Below are 19,954 nucleotides of genomic sequence, written 5' to 3'. Positions count from 1 at the left end.
TGCTGACATTGAGCCTCACGTGGCTGACTTCACTGCTGCTGCTCTCTTCAGCAGCCTGTGGCATTTGTCTGCCAGCTTGCCTGCTTGCTGCATGTCATTAGCTCCTAGACTTGCCTTTGGTAGAGGCAACATGCCTTGCATGAAGAATTGTGGGAAATCCGGCAGGCAACCCCCCGTCTTTAGGAACCCCCCATAGTACTCTGAACATGCAGTCTGGAGCTCACAGGCAACGCAGCTGTTGAGACGACAGTGGGATTGGGACCAAACACGCATATCATTTGTGATGTCTGGAATTATTTAGCGTCAGTTTGTTATGTAGTGACATGTTCAAATGAGAATGAGACTCTAGCAGAATGTGAGGGATTCAAGTAGCTTTCCAGAAATGTAAAGATTGTTATTATGCAGATGAGGGGGCAAAAGTGTCATTTTCCTTTAAAATTCAGAGTGCACAGTAAGCATGAATGTATGGGGGGGCAATATTTAACTAACCAGCTTTGAGCAGAGGACAAGTGAGGAGGGGAAAGAGCAAGTGCTCTAGAGAGAGAGACAGAGAAGGAGAGAGAGCATGTGTGGAGAAGGGTGGGAGGGTTGGGGAGAGAGAGAGAGAGAGAGAGAGAGAGAGGACAAGCGGGTGGGTGCTGCGAAATCCGTTAACAGGGGAGCTCTGTGCGTCTTGGCCGCTTGCCCAACTTGGCTCATTGTAATCAAGGCATGATCGTCGACTCCAGGCAGCCCTCTCTGCCGCCTCGGCTGCCTAGCGCCTGGACCCAGCCCAGCTTTCCCCGCTGACATGGAAAGACCCGTGAGTGCCTCCTCTCCTTCCCTCTCCTCTCATCCCACTCTCTCTCGCTCTCTAGCCTCCATGCTCTCGCTCGCTCTCTTTTCTGCCTCAGCCTGTCTGGTATTAGGTTCCCTCTCGCTGCTGTGTCCTCTCCCCGCTGCCGGAGATTTAGCTGTGGCTAAATGCAGCAATTTCAGTCAGCCGTTACGTCTCTTCGCCTCCCTGCTGGCTCTCTCCCCTGCAGTAGCTCCTGTAAGTGGCAGGAACGCTGGGCAGGGAGAAAGCCTTGGCAGCTTTCACTCTGCAGCCCCCCCCCCACCCCTCCTGCCGGTCCGGGCATGGGTGCCGTCCGCTGGCAGGCCCACAGCGTCTCTGTGTGTTTTGTGATTGTGCGTGTTTACGTGAGGATCTGCCTCCCTACCACACAGTCAGAGAGACACACACACAGAGAAAGAGTTACCCCGCCAGACCCAGAGGGGTATCGTTCCCACACCGCAGCTCCCCACACTAAGCTAGCAGTGAGCTTCGCTGGCTAGTGGAGGCCGGCGTTCTTCAGGCTCCGCCATTGGCCTTGCTGAGATTGGGAGTCGGCAGCGTGTCTCTCTCTCGCTCCTATTCTTGGTGGTATGTCCTCATGGTGTGTTGTGTTTGGATACCCTGACAACCAGGAGCCGTGAGGCAGCTAGCCACTTCCCACCCTGCTTCCCAGCTCTGTGAGTGAGTCCCAACTTTTCTCCTACTGACTGTGTTTTTGCAGGCTTTGACACAGGTTTGAGACGCAGTTGGATTCTGCATGTGGATTCTTTGTTTTTTTTTTTTGCTCTAGGATTGTGCTGACAACAGTGTAATTGCCTCCACCATATTGGGCTTAGTTCACATCATAGTTGTTTGGGCGATAAGTGTTTGGTTTCTCTGAGGGTGATATTGATGGCGATAGTTAAACTGACAAATCTAATGAACTCAAACTGTCCAACAAAATCTCATATTCCCACATCAGGAAAGTGGCAGCCATTCTTTGTAGGCAGTAATAGCGGCGGCGATGGAAAAGCATGGAAGAATCTCATGCAGCCCCAATGTGACGGTCTCTGTGTGCTTGCTAGCCGTGAGTCATCGTTCTGTGCTAGGAATATCACATGGAGCAGCGAGGACTCTTTCTTGTCGTCACTGGGGCAACAGTGGGGGGATGACTGACTCACAAACTGTTTGGCACCCTCTCCCTCCTGTCAGGAAGGTCTGACCCCTTCATGTAGTTTATACAGAACGAGGTGAATGGGATGACTCTCAAATGAACGCTGAATTATGCTTTTGACACAATGTTGCTGGAAAGGCCCTGACTAGAATTGGTGCAGCCTAGTAGCGTCCTTGCAACGGCAGCGTCTTCATTTTATGATGAATCATCTGCAGTTCTATTCAACTGTCAATAACAATAGCGAGTGTCAATGTCGATCTTAAGTGGGAAACACTTTTTAGAACTTTTTAGAAGAGTTTGTGGTGATTGTTGGGTCATTGAATATTGCCTGAGCCCAGGGGTACAAGGGATGAGATGATATATCGAAATTCAATATATCACAATACAAAAATGTGACAATACGTATCGTGGGGCACAAAAATGAATCACGATATTAGCTCCATTTTATTCTGCTGTAGTAACCACAAATGAGACGGCTTGCTTATCATAATTTCACAAGCTCTCCATCAAAATTATATTATTTGCACTTTGTAATGGCATTTTTAAATTGTTGTTTACATTCTAGCAAGCCAATGCCATCACTAGAAAGATTTGTGGCTCAGAAATAAACATAATTCTGCACAGTTATACTTTGTTGTCATTGAACTTTTATTTATTACATCATGTGGTTGTATCAAATTGTAAAACCCATATCGTATCATATCGTGAGATAAGCATATTGTCACATCCCTATCAGATGAAATCTGATATGTTGATCCTAAATCCCAGAGTTGTTGTTAGTGTCGTGTGCACACAGGTAATGTGAGTTGACAGTTCATCCACACGCGCTACACTCACAGCGCCGAGTGTGTAAGTGGGCAGTTTGTTTGAAGAGGAAACAGCTGAGTGTTTTTCAGCATTATGTCACAGAGCATGTGTCTTTGAAACCATATGTCACATTTTGCATGAGGAAGGACCGGCCATGTGGCCTATGTTCAGGCTTGAGTTTTATGTATATCACTTTATAAAAGGAAAGTAGGCTGTACAGTGATTTTATTGCAATGCCAACTGACTTCCAAGAAAGCAGATTATCAGTAGACAGTGATAAGTGCAGCATGCTTAGGATGAGAATCACTGAAATGCCATGCTGCGATCTGTTGACATTTGCACTTTTGACATGCTGCGATCTTATTCCTTCATGGTATGACATGGCAGGAACCTGACCTAGGCCTCCAGTGACCTTGTGCTTAAAAGAAGGCAGTCGGACTCTCCTGACCCGCATGCTGCAGAGAGATCTTCCTCATTCCCCAGTCTTGTAAGACATGCGCCCTTTTAGTCCACTCAGCGGCCGTTTAAAGGAACCACACTGCCACCACTCACACATCGCACCTTACCAGGGACTAGAGAGACCAGGTCAGAGAGGGCAGAACACAGGTCAAAGCAACTGAGATCTCTTTCTTGGAGTTGGTCTACTTGGAGTTGGTGGTTCCCTGTTATAATCCCTAAAGCATATTATCCTAAGCTTGCTTGTTGTGAATAGTTGTGTTGGAAGTTAGAGTGACCTTCAAGTCGACAGCCCCCATAATCAGTTTGAAGAGAGCTTCTCTTGAAAGTAAGTGTTAACACACACCTAGTTACAGTGCCATGAGAGCACATGGAGGCTTGCAGCGAGGGGCCCCTTGTCGTGTGAGGAGGCTCGCCCTGCTGACCGCATCGGGATGTTTAGGATGCTCTGCATGTGCCTTCTCACTGTGTAACTGAGCTGCGTAATGAACGCTCCATCTGTGGGTGGGAGGCCATGCTGGTGTGTTGTGTGTTACCGCAGCCTACACAGCGGTATAGAAAGATAGGGACACATTCACACTGCCTCCAATTGTCCATCTGTAAGTGAGTTCCTCTATTCACAAGGGGCCTGAATTTATAGCTTGGTATTATTGTTATTTGTTGATTTTTCTATGAAGGCCTTTACTCATTCTATGGCTGGTTAAAGTGGCAATAGATATGTGAGTACTAGCCCAAAATACAAGGCTGCTACAGCTTACACTGAAGAAAGAAAGCACACTGCAGACCTACTTTAGAAAGGTGAAGGTCACGCTATTGTATAGTGAGCCACTTGTTGCCATGGTGTTGCCTTGTTGGTCTGAATCCTATGTGTCCCCCCTCCCAGACCCCCAGTGACATGATGCCCAAGAGGGATCAGGAGAGGGATGTGGAGCTGGATAAGAAGATCGAGGCTCTCCGCAGGAAGAATGAAGCGCTCATGAAGAGGTACCAGGTAAGGACAAGTGCTTGCAGGCAGAGGAAGAAGCCTCTGTGGCCTCACAAATTTGCCTGGCTATCATTAGGTGCAAGTATGGGGCATGTTTCCTTTCTGTGAAACCCTAGGGCTCCTACAGGTTTCCTGTTGAATGGGTTTCATTGTGTTGCATTTAGGAGGTGGAGGAGGACAGGAAGAAGGCGGAGGAGGAAGGAATGGCACTGCAGAGCCGCAAGGGCAAAGCTGACGACCTCACCATCACTATCAGCAAGTCCACCAGTGTGAGTGTCTACAATGTGAGGTGGTGGGACTTGAGGACTGTATTTTAAGTTGTACAGGAACTAGGCTAGCATTTGGGATTTCGGATGAAGGGATAACATTGCAAATGGTCAAAATGTTTTATACATGTTATTTGCTTTGGTGTGGAGCAGGATACTCGTGTGGTGATGACCAAGCTGTGCAGTGGTGGTTCACCAACTGGAAAGGGTCAGCAGGAGGCGGGGCCTGACAGGGGGGGAGACGGCCCCCAGCCGGGCCCAGGCCGAGGCCGCAGGAAGCAGCTAACGGTCACCATGGCTGGAAAAAAGGTAAAAAAAACTAAAAAAAAACTGCTGGGATTGTGCAATATTGACTTTCATGTCAAGTTACAAGGGAAAGTATGTGAACCCATGGTCTGTAGTTTTTTTGGAGCAAATAAAATGATGAACAAAACATTTACCAAAAAAGCAATTGCCAAAAAAATGTTGCCTATCATTACTCATTAAAAACAACACTACAGCTAGAGCAAAGATGAAAGCTGACCCAGCAATGAATTAAACATTCAACCAGAGTACAGCTGAGATGAATCATACCACAGCTAAAAAACAGAGGCTTGGCTGAATTGAAAATAATGAATATGATTATTATGATATAATATGAAGAATTCATCTGACCTGTATCAAAGCCAAAGCTGAATCTTCCTTGGCACTATGCAAGACTGATAAACCCTTATGGAAAACACTTTGCCAGAGTCAAAGCTGTATTACTTGAGATTACTGCATATCTGGTACTCAACAGGAGGTTTGCTTAATTTTTCCAGAGTCTACTTAATGTTTAGTTGTGATTCATTATAAACATTGCAACTTTTATTTATTATTTATTATTACCGTATTATTTGTCATATGACATCCTCACCATTAATGGAAGTTTTGTAAAGATCTGATTCAGAATCATACATAGAACAACATAACATAACAGTGGATCTCAGTGGTTACACTGCATGTGCATGGTTAACTACGACCAGGTGCAGCTCTTAACATGTGAAACTTTCACAGCATTGTTGACACAATTTTGAATTGTCAAGTTGGCCGACCAGGATCACAGAATTACTGCTTCTTGCAAAACTTGGAATAAAAAACAATGCTTCCTTTCACTTTCCAGACATCACAATATAAGACATAACAAACTGGTTGATACAGATACATCGCCATCAGAAATTTAGATACATTTCAGTGCACCTTTCATATTACAAAACACCCTTCTGTAAGTATGGTGTACTGATGTAAATAACTGCCTCTCCAGGGTAAGCGGGTGGTGAGTGAGAGGACAGAGAGGAGGCCAGGCCCTGTGGACGTGAAGAGCCCTACTGATGACGGACAGGGGAGGCGTGTGGAGTCAGCCGGGAGAGGGAAGCAGCCAACTCACATGGCCAAGAGAGACGCAGCAGCACAGGTTCGAACCAGATACTGTTACATAACGCTGTTAGTGTTCATAAGCTTCAACATTTAAGAGCAGGCTCGCTCGCTCTTGTCTGTATCCTCTCTCTCTCTCCCCCCTCTTTTGGCCATCCTCCGACGCTGCACCGCCGTGTTTTACATAGATGTCAGACATGTCGGCTGGCCACACCCCTCCTGTGATGGAGCACAATGGCCTGTGGACAGGAGGTGGACCCCGCGGCTGTGATTGACTGGTGGGGTGGGGCTGGGAACAGAGCTGTACTGGGGGCTGGAGTCTAGTATTGTTGCCTAAAATGCTCTGTAGAGTCAAAGCTCGGCAAAGTGAGAGTCTGCAGAAAGACTCTGAGTCTGAGTGGGGAAGGCGTTTATTAATTAAACTGCCCCATAGAGCTCAGTACAAGCCACAATTATGTTATATCTTAATCCCATTCTGGTTCTACAGTTGTTTGTGTTCCTTGGCTTCCTCCTAACAGCTTTTGTCTATGTTTTTAGTGAAAGAAATATCAGTTAGCCTCTGGGTGTAGATGCCTTTGGTTGTGTGGAACATCCTGTAAAGTTCCCTCTTGGGCCATGAAAGCTAGATAGATGCTGTAATAGGACTTGTCTCGATGACCTCATAGCTGTCCTCATTGTTTGTGTCAGTAGTATTATTATTGTAGTAACACAATCCAATGGGACGCGCTTTGAGATAGGAGATCTCATGTTTAAGACGGATAGACAGAGGCACACATACGCACATGCAGGCCCCCCGGTTGCTCTGTGAAATGCCACACTGTCACTGACTTTAGGCCCCCTGGGTATGCAGAAACTCTGGAACAGCCGCTCTGGCTCTGCCACACACACACACATACACACACACACACGCACACACACACACACACACACACACACGCACACACACACACACTTACACACAAGCTGTCCAATCAGCACGCTGATGCACAGCGCAGACAGCTGATCCTCACCCACTGTAAACACAGACACTGTCATTCTCTGGTAGAAGGGAGGGGCCTGGACACAAGGGGGGGCAGCAATTGTATAGAACAGAGGCCTTTTCTAGGTGTGTGTGTGTGTGTGTGTGTGTATTGGCTGACGTATCGAATGCTGCTCACTGGCCCATCAGAGTTAATGTGCACTAAATCTCTGGGCTGAACATGCTGTTCCCTTGTCTTTATTTCTGGCCTGCCTGCATTCGGTCAGTCCCCTTTATTTATCATGTGGACTGAATCAGCACTTGAACGGTGGCCAGCGCTCCAGTGCACCGGTCATCTGTGAATCCCAGAGACCCGGTTTCCATGTGGTCGCTGTTTACAGAGCCAGTGAACAGAGCTACTCTGGCTAATTAGGCAACAGCAGCAGCAAGGAAATGTTGTGCAACTTTGGGATAGGAGGGGAAAATGTCATGTATCTCTTTGGCGAAGGATGTTTGCATGGAAAAGATTCATGATGAACTGCACATGGCTATGGTTTTTCCCTGCTACTGTGTGGTCCAAATATGTTTTGTTAATGTGTGTGTGTGTGTGTGTGTGTGGGTGTGTGTGCGTTGAGACAGTGAACAACAGGGATTGTTCTTCCTGGACACCCTGGATAATGACTCTAGGAGAGGGGCGTGGGTAGGGCAGAGTCCCAGGCAGAGTGGAAATAGGACTGTCTCAAAACTAGACTGTCACTTCACACTCTGGAGAAGGAGAGAGGATAAAGGAAAGGGAAGGGAGAGGGAGGGAGCAGGGAAAAAAGAGGGAGAGAGAGAGAGACTCCTGGCTGCCCACCGTCTGTTTCCAGTCTCCATTTCTCCTCCCCAAGCCTTGAGGAGTCTGCTCTCCTCCGCCACATTGTTTCCCCATTCCCACCATCCTGAAAGGGGTGATTTGATCTAATTAACATTCGACTGCCTTTTCACTCTGAATAGGCTCATTATGCTGCCAGAGGAACCGGCCTGGCAAGGTGCCAGGAAAGGGTCCGGGATGGAGGGAGAGGAAGGAGGAGTGTGAGACAGAGGAGAGAGGAAGGAAGAAAAGAAGGAATGGGCGAGTCAGAGGGGTCTTTAGTGTGTGTGTGTGTGTGTGTGTGGGTCTGTATGTGTGTGTGTGTGTGTGTGGGGGGGGGGGGGGGGTCATTGTCAGCGGGTGTACTAAATCACTCTGCCTAGTTTCTACAGTGCCTTTTTCCCACTGTTCATGAAAGTGCTGCTGCTAATGGCAACATGACTCATCCGCTGTGTTTGCCGGAGCATAACCTTGCAGTCAGAAATACACCGAAAACTCTACTGTTAGATATAAAATTCACACCATTCTCTCTATGCAATGAGATGACAGTTTCATTTTCCAAACCACTGAATATACTCACTTACACCGTCTCCCCCTGGAAATTGCAGTCTGTTCCGGTGACCCCATTGCAGAAAATTGAGCCTCAACACCAACTCTGACCATAGCAACATTTGTCCACTTGGGGGCAGTGTAGGTCTCTCCATGGATGAGTCGGTATCCTCACTATGATGTGCTGTTACTGTTTATGGCAGCAGTAATGGTCCCCTTTACAAGTAGAAGTCATGTTTAATTGGTTGGTAAACAGTTGTTGTGTCACTCGTATTGCAGTTGTGTTCATCTTCCCTTTTTTCCCTCTCTCTCCTCCTCTGTTTCAGGATGAGGTTAGACAAGTGCAGAGGCATACTGAGGAGCATCAGAGGCTGTCAGAGCTTTGCCAGGTATGACAAGGCCTAAGACAGACACACACTCACACAAGCACACACACACACCCACACAAGCACACACACACACACCAACACAAGCACACACACACACACACACACACACACACACAGATATACATATTCATATTGTCACTGTTGCGTGAAACAGCGTATGTTTTCAGGATTTATGAAATTTGGTTTTTGCTTGACTACCACGCATTTTTGACTTCAGCCAGTGGGTTTATGAAAGGGTTCATAATCCGAAGGGTATTAGACTTTTTCCCAACCCATAGATCATCATGTAATCCTTCCACGGAAGTAAAACATAAAAATCGCCAAATTTGGAGTCACAAGGTTTTCATGTGACAACAGCGATATGTGAGCACACGAACACACAGAGAAATACATACATGCGCACCCGCTCAACACCAACACACACACATGCAGACAGGCGCAGCACGCCGCGCATGCCCCTTTCTACTGCTTGTCCCCATCTGCCTCCCGCTGGCATGCGTTAATGTTGCCAGCGAGCGTTTGCTGGAGCAGCTCAGAGCTGTCTAACAGATCAGGCGCAGGATAAACAGGCCGACTGGGGAGGCAGGGAGGACGGGCTTCAAAGGCGCCGCAGAATAAGCCACATGACAAGTGATGCTGTTCATGCCTCTCTGTGTTACCTTGCCTGCTTTGCAGTCCGGGCGGTGAGCGCTGAAGGTTATACCACGCAGCCTTAGCTTTTGGAAGTGTTGCATAAGGTGGGGGGTGGGAAGGTCAGACAGCCCTTAGCTTTGTTAACTGTTTTGGTTAACAAATATAAACGTCTTCTGGCATTTTCAGGGCCGGCCAAGCCAACTCCGCTTCTAGAGCAGTGATTCTCAACCGTTGTCATATCAAGAACCCCTAATTTAGTACACATTAGGGCCATTAGACCCCCATTAGACCCCCATTTGATAAGATTTGTAAGATATATATGTATTGTTAGATATGATTTTGTCCAGAATTCCATGACTATTTGTATTATAGGTAGAGAGATAACAGTGAAACTATGAGGAAAATAGTCACTCTTCTACATTCTCGAACTTCTTAGAAATAATGGTGAAGTTTAATAATTCATCAATTTGCTGGGGACCCCCTGGAGCCCACTCAAGGACCCCTGGTGGTCCCTGGACCCCACGTTGAGAACCACTGTTTTAGAGGACGGCTAGTAGCGGCTCAGCAGTCCAGAGTAAAGACGTGCTCATCATATTTTCACTGTTTACTAATCTACTGTTTAGTCTGCTGTCAAATAGTAGAACGGGCAGTTTGAGTGGTACAAATTAGCGGTACAGCGGATGTTATGCCACCTACATGAAACCCAGTGAGCCTGCTCTCTCGCGCGGCATCAGCCAGACACGGTGTGAAAGTCAGTGTGAGGCCCCCTTCCTGCCTTGGCCCCTGACGGCCTCCCTGGGAAGCATTGTGGAGGCGAGAAATTGAAAAAGCGCTAATTAGCGGGGCGGCTGGGGCGGCGGCGGGAGATGACCTGTTGGAACATGCGAGACTTGTGGCCCCTTGTGGCCCGCGTGTCCTCCAGGGCCGGAGGAGAGGGAGGAGAGAGGAGATGGAAAACAGAGGGATGAGCACAGATGCTGTGTTCGCCAGTACTGCCTGCAGGAAGGCAACATGTTTACCTGGCTCTGATTGGTCCACAGCCGAGAGGAAAACATCACCTATCATGACCGTTTCTCACAGACACTTTCCTCCTCTCTCTCTCTCTCTCTCTCTCTCTCTCTCACTCTCTCTCTCTGTCTGTCTCTCTCTCTCTCCCTCTCTCTCTCTCTCTCTCTCTCCTGCTCTCTCTGTTTCTCTAAACCCTTGTTTTTACTGTTTTTTACAGTTTCTGTGAGAAAGGATATGCAGAGCAGCATACAGATTTTTTCACAGTTTTCATTTCTCTCTAGCCAGCAGCAAGCTGTCCCTGCTCCTTGTACAGACAGCAAGTCCTGCTGGTCTTTTAGGTGGTTTCCCTTGGAGCTCAGCGGTGTTTGCAGTGCTGATTCTCTCCAGGGCTTTTTGTAACAAGAACACACAGCCTCTGTCCCCTTTGATGTGTTAAAGAGCGTGCATCTGAACTCCCTTTAATATTAGGCAAGCAATTCGTTCAGCTTTATCACAATAATCAATACACAGGGTAAGAGGGGAAAGGAGGAAAGGGATTTAATTGCATTTACATTGCACTGCACTTTTCCTGGAGTACCTTCTCAAAGAATGTGATTGCGTTGCCTTACAACCGTCTTTGTAGATGAACCACAGGTTTCTATAATCAAACAGAGGGCGACTGAAAAGAACTGACATCCAGAGGCAACGATTAGTGTTTACAGTAATGTGCCGTAACATAAGAACGCATGAAACATGAAAGTACCATGAACGTGAGAGCTAATCCAATATCCTTGTTTGTTCGGCTTCTTTTATGAATCAGTTGCTGTCTGACTCAACCCCCTGCTGCTCTTCTTATTGCCCACGTTGCTATTAATTAATTTGTTTAGAGATGAGCAGCTGTTATTTGTTAGGGCCACCCATGGTTAACGTGAGGGTATATTGTTGGGCTCCCATTAGTGTATAGAGCGATGCTTCAAATATAATATGACACAAGTGGTGCAGGTGTTTAGCGACGGTGAACACCTGATGAGAGCAGAGGTTCCTGATACAAGCCTGTATTAAGGAAGCCAATCGTAGGTCTTAAGTATTAAAAGACAGTCAGCTGTCTTGTGTCTCCCAAGGAGTCTGAGAGCCAGCAGGCCAGCACAGACCTCACCATTCCTACGTCGAAAGAGGAGCAGGAGGAGTACCTACGGTGGAAGAGGGAGCGCGAGCAGATCGACAGGGAGAGGGTCGCGCGCCACAAGAATGCCAAGGGCCAGTGGAGGCGGGCGTGGGACATGGACAAAACCGAGAACATGTAAGACTTCTTACCACTCGTCTTCCCCGAGCCGCTTCGCCTGAGCATGCTTACTCATCTCCAGCAACGCCCTGCTTCATATTCACACTCATTCTGAGCAGTAGGGGATGAAATGCCTTGCTCAAGGGAACACCTATGGTAGTTTAAGGAGGGGAGAGATCTTCTGGTCTCAAGTCCACTCCTCTAACCACTAAATTTGTGTCACTAATGAAAAAAGAGGCGGTTCTACATGTTGTTTCCCTTTAACCTCATATAATGCAATTTGGCAAGTTGCTAACAATCCCACCGCAGGTTGGTTGCCAAGTCACTAGCTTCATCAACCAATCACGTGCTCTGCTGGCAGTTTGTTGTTTGAGGGTTTATAAAGAATAAGACTTCCTTTTCCTTCGGCCCTTTTACTTGTCAAGTATGTCTGTGAATGGTTTCATTTGCTTTTATTCATGCAGATAACAAGGCAGTTGGGCCTTACAAACAGGCTTTACTGTTTCTAGTTAGATTATTCAGTGGAAGAATCCATTAGATCAAGTATCTCCATGCCCTACCTCGTGATCAAGTCACGTGGCATTGCTAACATTGCAGCATTACAAACTAAATTAAATGATTGGACCATCAAATAATTACATTGTAGGGTAAACAGTAAAGGTATGTTTCTTAGAATTCAATCGGAAACAGAGTTGCATTTGAAGAGAAACAATATTACATTGGAAATAGCAGTTGTTGAGTATTCTTACATTGCGAAAACTCAAAGCCTCTTATTTCTACATACATGGATAATGATAAAGGTTAGGCCTGGAGGCCCTCATTTAGGCCTAAATATAAACATATACAATCTGTTGAGTTTGAGAATTGCTTGATCTAATTTTAAAATGATCCCATAAACATGTTCAGTGTACTTAATGTTCTGCTATCCCATTGCTTAATCAAATCACACAATTGCACTCCAAAGTGCCTGGAGGAGAAAATACAGCCCATTCGTTTTTTATGGTGCTTGTTAGATTTCAAACAAGCCCAGCTGTAGTGTCCAGAGTGAAAAAGTAGCAGAGTGAATTCATGTGCTGTTTAAAGGAAGCATCGAAATGTAAAGAGACAAGGGAAGAGCAGCTATTTTTAGCAAGGGATGGAATGCCTTGCCTTATTTGGCAAGGCTTAAACAAGGCCCTTGAGTCAGAATACAAGAGGAAACGTCTTTTTGATTCAACAATTTAGATGTTATCAATGGTTGTTAAGATGTATTGTGAGTCAAACAGCAAAACACTCTCTCGTTCTGCAAAACATCAAATTCTAGACCAGCAATAAACGCACAATGATGATCCTCAAATGTCAGAGGGGCCTGTTTAATGGTATTTAAATGAGTGGACATTGTTACGTCACCTAAACAAACAATGAGATGATAAATTGCCCACCTGCTGCATGGATCCCCACTTAAACAATGGACTAGCATCCACAGAATTTGCATGTTTATTGTTAACACCAAACCATCATCCGGCACTCCCGTTTATGGAAAACACTGCTTGGGCATTTGTGTTCCTGTTTAAACTGAACCTCTGCTTTCAGGTTTTCAGACAAATCCCTTCCTGAGAGAGACCGGGGGCCCCTCAGCAGAGGTGAGACATCCGCACTGTCCCAGCTGAGAACATGGAGAATAAGCCCTGGCATGTCAAAACATGAGAAAATGTTGTTCACCAGCTTTTCGGTCTTCTTTAGTATTATTAATTCATTCATTTCTTCTTTGATTTCCAGGTGGACGAAACACGAGAAGAGGACACCCCAGGTCAAATGCTGACTCACGAGGTATCCGCTAAGGCTATGCACTTATTCATTATTTACAGGATAGCAATATTGAATATGGCCTTCAGTTCTGTTCCTTGAAATCACCACTTACACAAAAGGTGGGAAAACTTCTAGAAGTTGTCGATAAATATGTCTTGTCTATGTTGTTTTCCAATATTTTTCACCCCTAGGTCATGAGATGCGGGGCAAAGACAAGGGGGCTAAAAATTTGCCAGTGGTGAGCAGTAAGGCTAAAGGCAAGGACCGTCTGACTGGGAGGGCGAGGAGGTCAGTAACAGCTCAGCATCATCTGGACTGATACCAGACACACAACAGCCTGACGTAGTATGCAATTTAAAAGTTGATTCAACCGTCGGAGTGCCAGATGTCTCTTGCCGCAGTCTCAATTAACTGTTGTGAAACAACTTACTGTAACTAATGAAATGCTTAAAATGGATATGGGAAGGCAGTTTGTTTTCCTGCACTATGCCCCGATGTACAAATTCCCCCAGATGTCATGCGACTTGATTTAGAAGTTGTGGCAGCTGACTAAATAACCCAGAAGGCCTCATTCACATCTCACTGCATTCATATTTTATTTCCTCCAGCTTTTCTCATTTGTGAAAGGAGCTACTGTGTTGAGTCAGGGTGGTGAGGAAGCTTTCAGGGTGTGTTACACATAACCTCCAAAACCCATGAGATCACAGACCCGGAAGTGAACCATTTCACTGCAGAAGTGGTAGCTTTCCATCTCTATGTGCCGGCTAGTGATGGAGGCAGGTAAAGGCCTGGGGACAGTAAGAGAGCACTCAGCTCTGTCCAGGCAGATCCTTGTTATTAGGCTGTGCTGCTGTCACAGATGGCAATAGATCGAAGCGTGGAGAGAGACAGTCCACAGGCCACTAAGACTATAGCAGCTGTGACCAAACACTCATGGATGTGAGATGAGCTGTACACCTACAGCTGTAACCTCATTTCCTTCCTCTCCCTGTACCTTCTCCTTCTTACCTGACTGTGCAGTGTTAACCTTTCTGTGCAGTTTGCTTTAATCATGCACGTTGTAGGATTAATTGATTCTGTTGCCATCAGAAGCTGCCTGTTGCCATACACTCTGCTATTTACAATTCACATATTGCTGTGTGTTATTGAATGCTTTTTGATATAAATCCTTTTGTTTTTCAGATGGGATGCAAATGAGGAAGGAGAGCACTTACAGGTGAGAGGTCAAAACTGTGTTGCTATGAATAACAAGTATGCACGAGGATATAAAAAACATAAAAAAAACACCTGCTTTTCGATCATAAATGTATCATGGGTTAAATTTGATCTCCTAGACTTCTGAGACAACACTGGAAGACTTCTTGGAGGAACTTGATGCCTTGGCTGACACTGAGGTAGATGATCCCAGCCCAGACACGCTGAGTAAGCCTGAGGAAGCAGTCAGCGGTTCTGGCTCCGCAGAGGTGGAAACGAGCGGTGGATCCACAGGTCCTGAGCCAGCTGAAACTGCGGGAGAGGACGCCGTCACCCATGGGAAGGCAGAGACCTCGTCCCCTCGAGGCTCGGAGAAGAAAGTGCGCTTCTCGGAGGAACTCATCCAGGGGGCTCACACAAGGCCCACCGCGGGCGCACAGGACACCGCCTGCTCCGAATCCAGAGGATCCAGCTCATTAAAAGCTTCCTCACCCAGCGAAATCAAACATGAGGTGCAGGGGCCACAGCAGCCTCTGGAAAGTGCCAAGGAGGACGTTGGTAGCCTTCAGGACCAGGGGGATCCATCTGCTCCTGTTGCCCAGCAGCAGGCCTCTGAAGCCCTCGTCGCTTCTGAAAGCGCATGCACTAAAAATGACAGTGTGGCCCCCGCTGCTCCCAGCTCTCCCCCTGCTGAAAAGGCCTGTGCCCCTCTACAGGAGAACTCGGTCCAGCCTGTAGAGCTCGCTAAGTGCAATATCAGCAACACAAACACAGGTATGCTATAGCGTTGGCGGCCCTGATTGCCTTGACAGAGCATCTGGATGGTTTGTCAGTGAACTAATGTTGATTTTCCTTCATAGAGGAACTAATAGACTCCAGCCTCTCTGTCCTGAGCCTGGAGTCAGGAGAAACACACCCAGCACACACCACCAGCAGTGACAAGGTCAGTGCAAGAGAGAAGAGGGCTGGGTGAATCAATGGATGGGTAAATGGATGGATAGAGGGAAGGGCAAATGGATGAGGAGTTCAATGGATGGACGGAGGGACAGATGGATAGCGAAAGCACAATCTGCATTGCAGCGGTGTAATACCTGATTTTGGTTTGAGCATGTTCACCCCCTCTGAGGCCTGTTGGTGTTGAAGTGGAGTAGAAATAGCTTCATGAGATAATGCCTGTTCATCTCATCAGCCGCTGGAACAGGCTGATAATGTGTTACTGCCCACTTAAACCATGCATATAGAAAAACTGTGGGTTTCTGGTTTGTCCAGAGAAAGAGAAATTGCATATGCCTACATATGTGGATTGTACAAAAGAAAGGCACTGTTTTAATTATTAAAATGTTTTGTTTGCAGGCAAGAGAGAATGGGAAGATTGTCTGAAGGACATTCTCAAGATGAGCGTCATATGGAAGAAATACTGAAACCAAAATCCAGTGAGATAGATCATTGCCTTTTTGTAGTTGGAGACTACATTTGCTTCCGGTAGCTCATTTGAGATGCCCTGTTTATGGCTTACCCATAAAGCTGTGTTTTAATTGTGCTGTGCTGTGTCCCACTCGTCGAACACAGTTATCCCATAGCAAAGTCAGAATGCTATGTTTTTCAGCTATCTAAAACTTACATAGGAATGGTGAGAAGTGTTTTTGAACATTTTCCCTGCTCAAATACTTTGCGTCCAAGCACTTTATGAATATTGAAGGTATGAGTATTGGCACATTATTCAGTATATTATGCTGTGTAATGGCAAGCTCATTGAATGTCTGTCTCTGTTTACATTTGTATTAAGATTTCAAGGTACATATCAGGAGGCTAGCTAATCAACCTTACTTAGGCTGCCCTTGACAATAAACTTCAGCAACAGTCAAATTATCTTGTGCCTGATTCTGCCTTAGGGGTATTTTGAATGATGAAATGTATTCTGCATTATATGCTGTTGCCACTCAAAATGTTGAGTGGATATTATTTATCAACTGCTTCCAGCATCATTTAGTCAATGGCCTTTCATGAATCAGCAATCAATTCAAGTGCATTACTAAAGGGCACATTTGGGACTCAGAAAATCCTATCTTATTGGCCACTGACCAAGACTCTATTAAGTTTCCAAAATGTTATTCCTGACTAAAATGTTTTGTTTTGGAGAGAATGAAATGCTGCAGGTTTTACTAAGTAACAGTAACAGAATCAGCAATACAACTCGATAAGAGGCATTAACATTGTCAACAGCTAACAGTTTCTCAAAACATACATTGCTGGCATAAAAACTTTTTGGACATCCTAAAAGGACTCTTGATAAGTGATCAATAAAACACAGTAAATTTAAAATCTCAAACTTGCCCTTTAACATATTATGGTTATCGTGTTCCATCAAATCTGTGTGATTTCAAATCGAAGCTGAATCCCAACTGTCTGGTCTTCCTCAGGCTTCTGGACCTTCAGGCGGCTAGTGAAGGCTTTTCAAGCAATGTGGACCTGTAATGTGGGTCTTCAACAAGGGCCTTGGCCACAGTTCAAAGCAGAAGGGACATGATTAGAGAAAAAATAATTTGTTTATGAATTAAATCATTTGTGAATTAAAACTTAACTCATAAAGCTCTAATGGAGTAGCACATTGAGTTCAAACCCATCCAAGTGATGCATTCATATATTTTAGAATGTGTGGATTTATTAATTACCTACACAAATATGCTTTGGCATTCTATTTGCATTCATTATTTTTTTTTCTAATATAACCCAGATGCTGATTTGCCGATGCTGCATTTGCACAGCCAATGTTAATACTCCTGGTTTAGTAGGGAGGAATGGTGTCAATTTTTTTCTGAATTCAGACTCTTATCCCCCTTTGAACTGTTGAGAATTTGGAAAGTCCATAGTCCACAGTCCAAACATTGGGATTCAGCTGTAATTCCCATTGGAAATGTCATGTTATTTGTTCTGTTTTATAATTGTGAATGAGAACTAATATTTTTTTAAAGGCTTCCTAATTGAGAATTTAGTCAATTGCTGTGCCTTGCATATTAGATTCTTCAGATATTGAAGGTGTACCTCCTCATTTCATGGTTTGTATCATAACATAGTGTCCATGTACTGTACTAACAAGAGTTTGTGCAGTGCATTGATTTTATTTATTTGCCTCTCCATTTGGACAACTGAATGTTACCTAGTATAATTCTGCAAACCTAAAACTGTTTTGAAACAATGTTTATGTGCATTAGTGACTGTTTTTTCTCTGTAAAATGTATGGAAATGTTTTATTTATTACCACTTTATTTTTTATCTCACTTTGGTATCAAGTGACAAGTATAATAGAAAGCCTTATAACACGTCTTGTCATCAAAGAGGTTTTTTGGCTTTTGTCAATGCTACATACTTTGATAGTATAGTATACAGTACTGTAATTGTAACTAGAGAACATAGTGGACATGCTCTGAGCCACCAGGCTCTGTAATCTTACATGAAAAAGAATAATCAGGAATCTATTAGAAGCACACTGGGAAAACCAAGAAGCAAGTCACAAGGGTTGAGGCCTTATTCTAAATTTGGCATGTGATTGGATGGTAGAGAAAAAACGCTGTTTATTTGAAAACTACGCACAGAATCAGGTCACACAGCTTACCTTTGAAATAATTCAAATTCCCTCTGGGATTCAATCAAATTTGGAATTTAGGGTGGAATGAGCTACAACCACACAGCTGTGGCCCTCGATCAGCACCTGGTCATTTTGAGGCACAGTAATGTTTACGTGTTTCAGTAATTAATTTGCACATTCAAGGGTCATTAGACATTTGCATTATCACCTTGCTTAATGACAAATTTAAGAGGTGGCTCTGATTGTGTTGCTCCCATGGGTGTGCACCACTGTCCTCCATGTTCGCACATACTGTAGGATGGAAGGAATCATTGTGTATGTTTGGGTGTGTGTGCGTGTGTGTGTGTGTGTGTGTGTGTGTTGTCAATCGAGGTGTGTTTGCAGCTTTTTACTGTTCAGAAATGCTCATGTTAGTTTGAATCTGTGTGCAACATAATTCATTGTAAAACAATTGGAAGGAGGCATACAGAACATCAATAAAGGTTTTCCGTATTTCACACTCGAGTCTCTTTTGTTTTGGCAGCATCATTTCTGTCATGACTGGCTTCATTTTGTTGCACTGTCACAATCTCTCTCCCTCTCCCTCCCTCTGCATGTTGCCTCTGACTGACGCACCTGTGGCTCAGGACAGCGCCACAGATGTGTGTGAATCAGATCTCTGGAGAGTTGCGGTGACTACAGAAAAACAATGCCACTGCAGCGAGAAAGAAAGAGAGAGAGAGAGAGAGAATGATAGAACACACAATAGCATCAGCAGCCCATGAAGTTTGACCTCAGACCGATGGAGGTGTGAGCAGATGAGACCAAAGCCGAAGCCAGGTGTTGTCCCTGCAAATCTGCCTCCGCGTTGGATCCCGACTGATTAATTTCAAATGAGCTCTCTGCAGGGCCGTTGCACTGGAAACCATCCCCTCCCAGACCTGCAGGTGGGACGTCCCATGGGTGCTACTCTTTTAATCATCTCTCCCCGAGGCTGTCACCATGGCAGCTGTCTGTCCTCGAGGCCACAGTGCTTTGAGCTTGTGACCTTATGCACAGAGGCCTTGTTCCTCCTTGATAATCGGCAGCCTTCTCACTGCACTGAAATTATTTATTTCCTCATGTTACATGCTGCAGCCTCATTAGGCTTTTTATATTTAACACAAGATCAAAGGTTCTTATTTCCTGTAGACTTTAATTTACGAGCAGAGTCGCCTTTTCAAAGCAACAGCCCATTGTTTCAACAGCAGTAACACGGCTTGCTTCAGCTAGCTAGCTAATAGTTTGAAGGGTCTGATGCAATAGTACACCACAGTGGGTGTTAATATGGAAATAAGTCCTGTAGGCTGTGGTAGAGGGTTTAAGTGTAGTGTAGGATTATGTCAGCTACACTCTGCAGTGGAGAAAAGCCTCAGAAGCCTCAGAGAAATGAACAGGAGCTCAACTTTTTGCCCAAGCAGCTCTGAAAAGCAAGGTAGTGCTGAGGCTGTGTGCATGGAACCAAGCCTGTCACCATGGGAAATGCAAGATCCTTTTTGGTGTGCAACAACATGCGGTAGTTTTTACTGCTGGTTTCAAATAGAAGTAGCTGTCCCTCTTAAATCCACGTTCACAACTCCCCTGCTGCCCCGGCTGCCCGTCTGCCCAAAATACTGCCTCTAAACCAGGCTGTGAAGATGCTTGGAGGTAATATTAACTTTTCACTGCAGTATGGTTTGGAGCAGAAGCCCCTTCAGCTATGCGTTCCCTGCTGCTGTGGGCAACCAAGAATTTCAGTTTGAATCTGAAGTGCTAATGTGATGTCCTACTTAACAAGTTTGTGATGGCTTCTTTGAGACAGGCACGATGTGAACACAGTGAGATTACAGTAGGAGGCTCTT

The 19,954-nt window shown here is 45.4% G+C and overlaps 1 protein-coding gene across 1 annotated transcript; it reads left to right on the top strand.

Annotated features, from left to right (window-relative positions):
• The first annotated feature begins 790 nt into the window (after nucleotides 1-790).
• On the top strand, nucleotides 791-15,889 carry LOC139645821 (coiled-coil domain-containing protein 9B). Its single transcript, XM_071521667.1, has 13 exons — nucleotides 791-802; nucleotides 4,117-4,224; nucleotides 4,383-4,487; nucleotides 4,638-4,793; nucleotides 5,767-5,892; nucleotides 11,367-11,545; nucleotides 13,100-13,149; nucleotides 13,286-13,336; nucleotides 13,507-13,603; nucleotides 14,498-14,531; nucleotides 14,650-15,283; nucleotides 15,370-15,452; nucleotides 15,863-15,889. The coding sequence occupies exons 1-13, from the start codon at nucleotides 791-793 to the stop codon at nucleotides 15,887-15,889; spliced, it is 1,662 nt and encodes a 553-aa protein (XP_071377768.1).
• Nucleotides 15,890-19,954: the final 4,065 nt, after the last annotated feature.

This window comes from Centroberyx affinis, unplaced genomic scaffold (assembly GCF_046629955.1).
Source record: "Centroberyx affinis isolate AG114_WGS23_722 - 3 ecotype Tasmania unplaced genomic scaffold, CSIRO-AGI_Caff_v1 ptg000915l_1, whole genome shotgun sequence".
Lineage (NCBI taxonomy): Eukaryota > Metazoa > Chordata > Actinopteri > Beryciformes > Berycidae > Centroberyx > Centroberyx affinis.
This window is presented reverse-complemented; position numbering and strand designations above follow the sequence as displayed.

What these genes read in the sequence shown, in the direction of transcription:
- LOC139645821 (XM_071521667.1), top strand. An exon ending in CGCTCATGAAGAGGTACCAG is followed by an intron (nt 4,225 to 4,382) that starts GTAAGGACAAGT and finishes TGTTGCATTTAG; the next exon opens with GAGGTGGAGGAGGACAGGAA. An exon ending in GGAAGCAGCCAACTCACATG is followed by an intron (nt 5,893 to 11,366) that starts GCCAAGAGAGAC and finishes GTGTCTCCCAAG; the next exon opens with GAGTCTGAGAGCCAGCAGGC.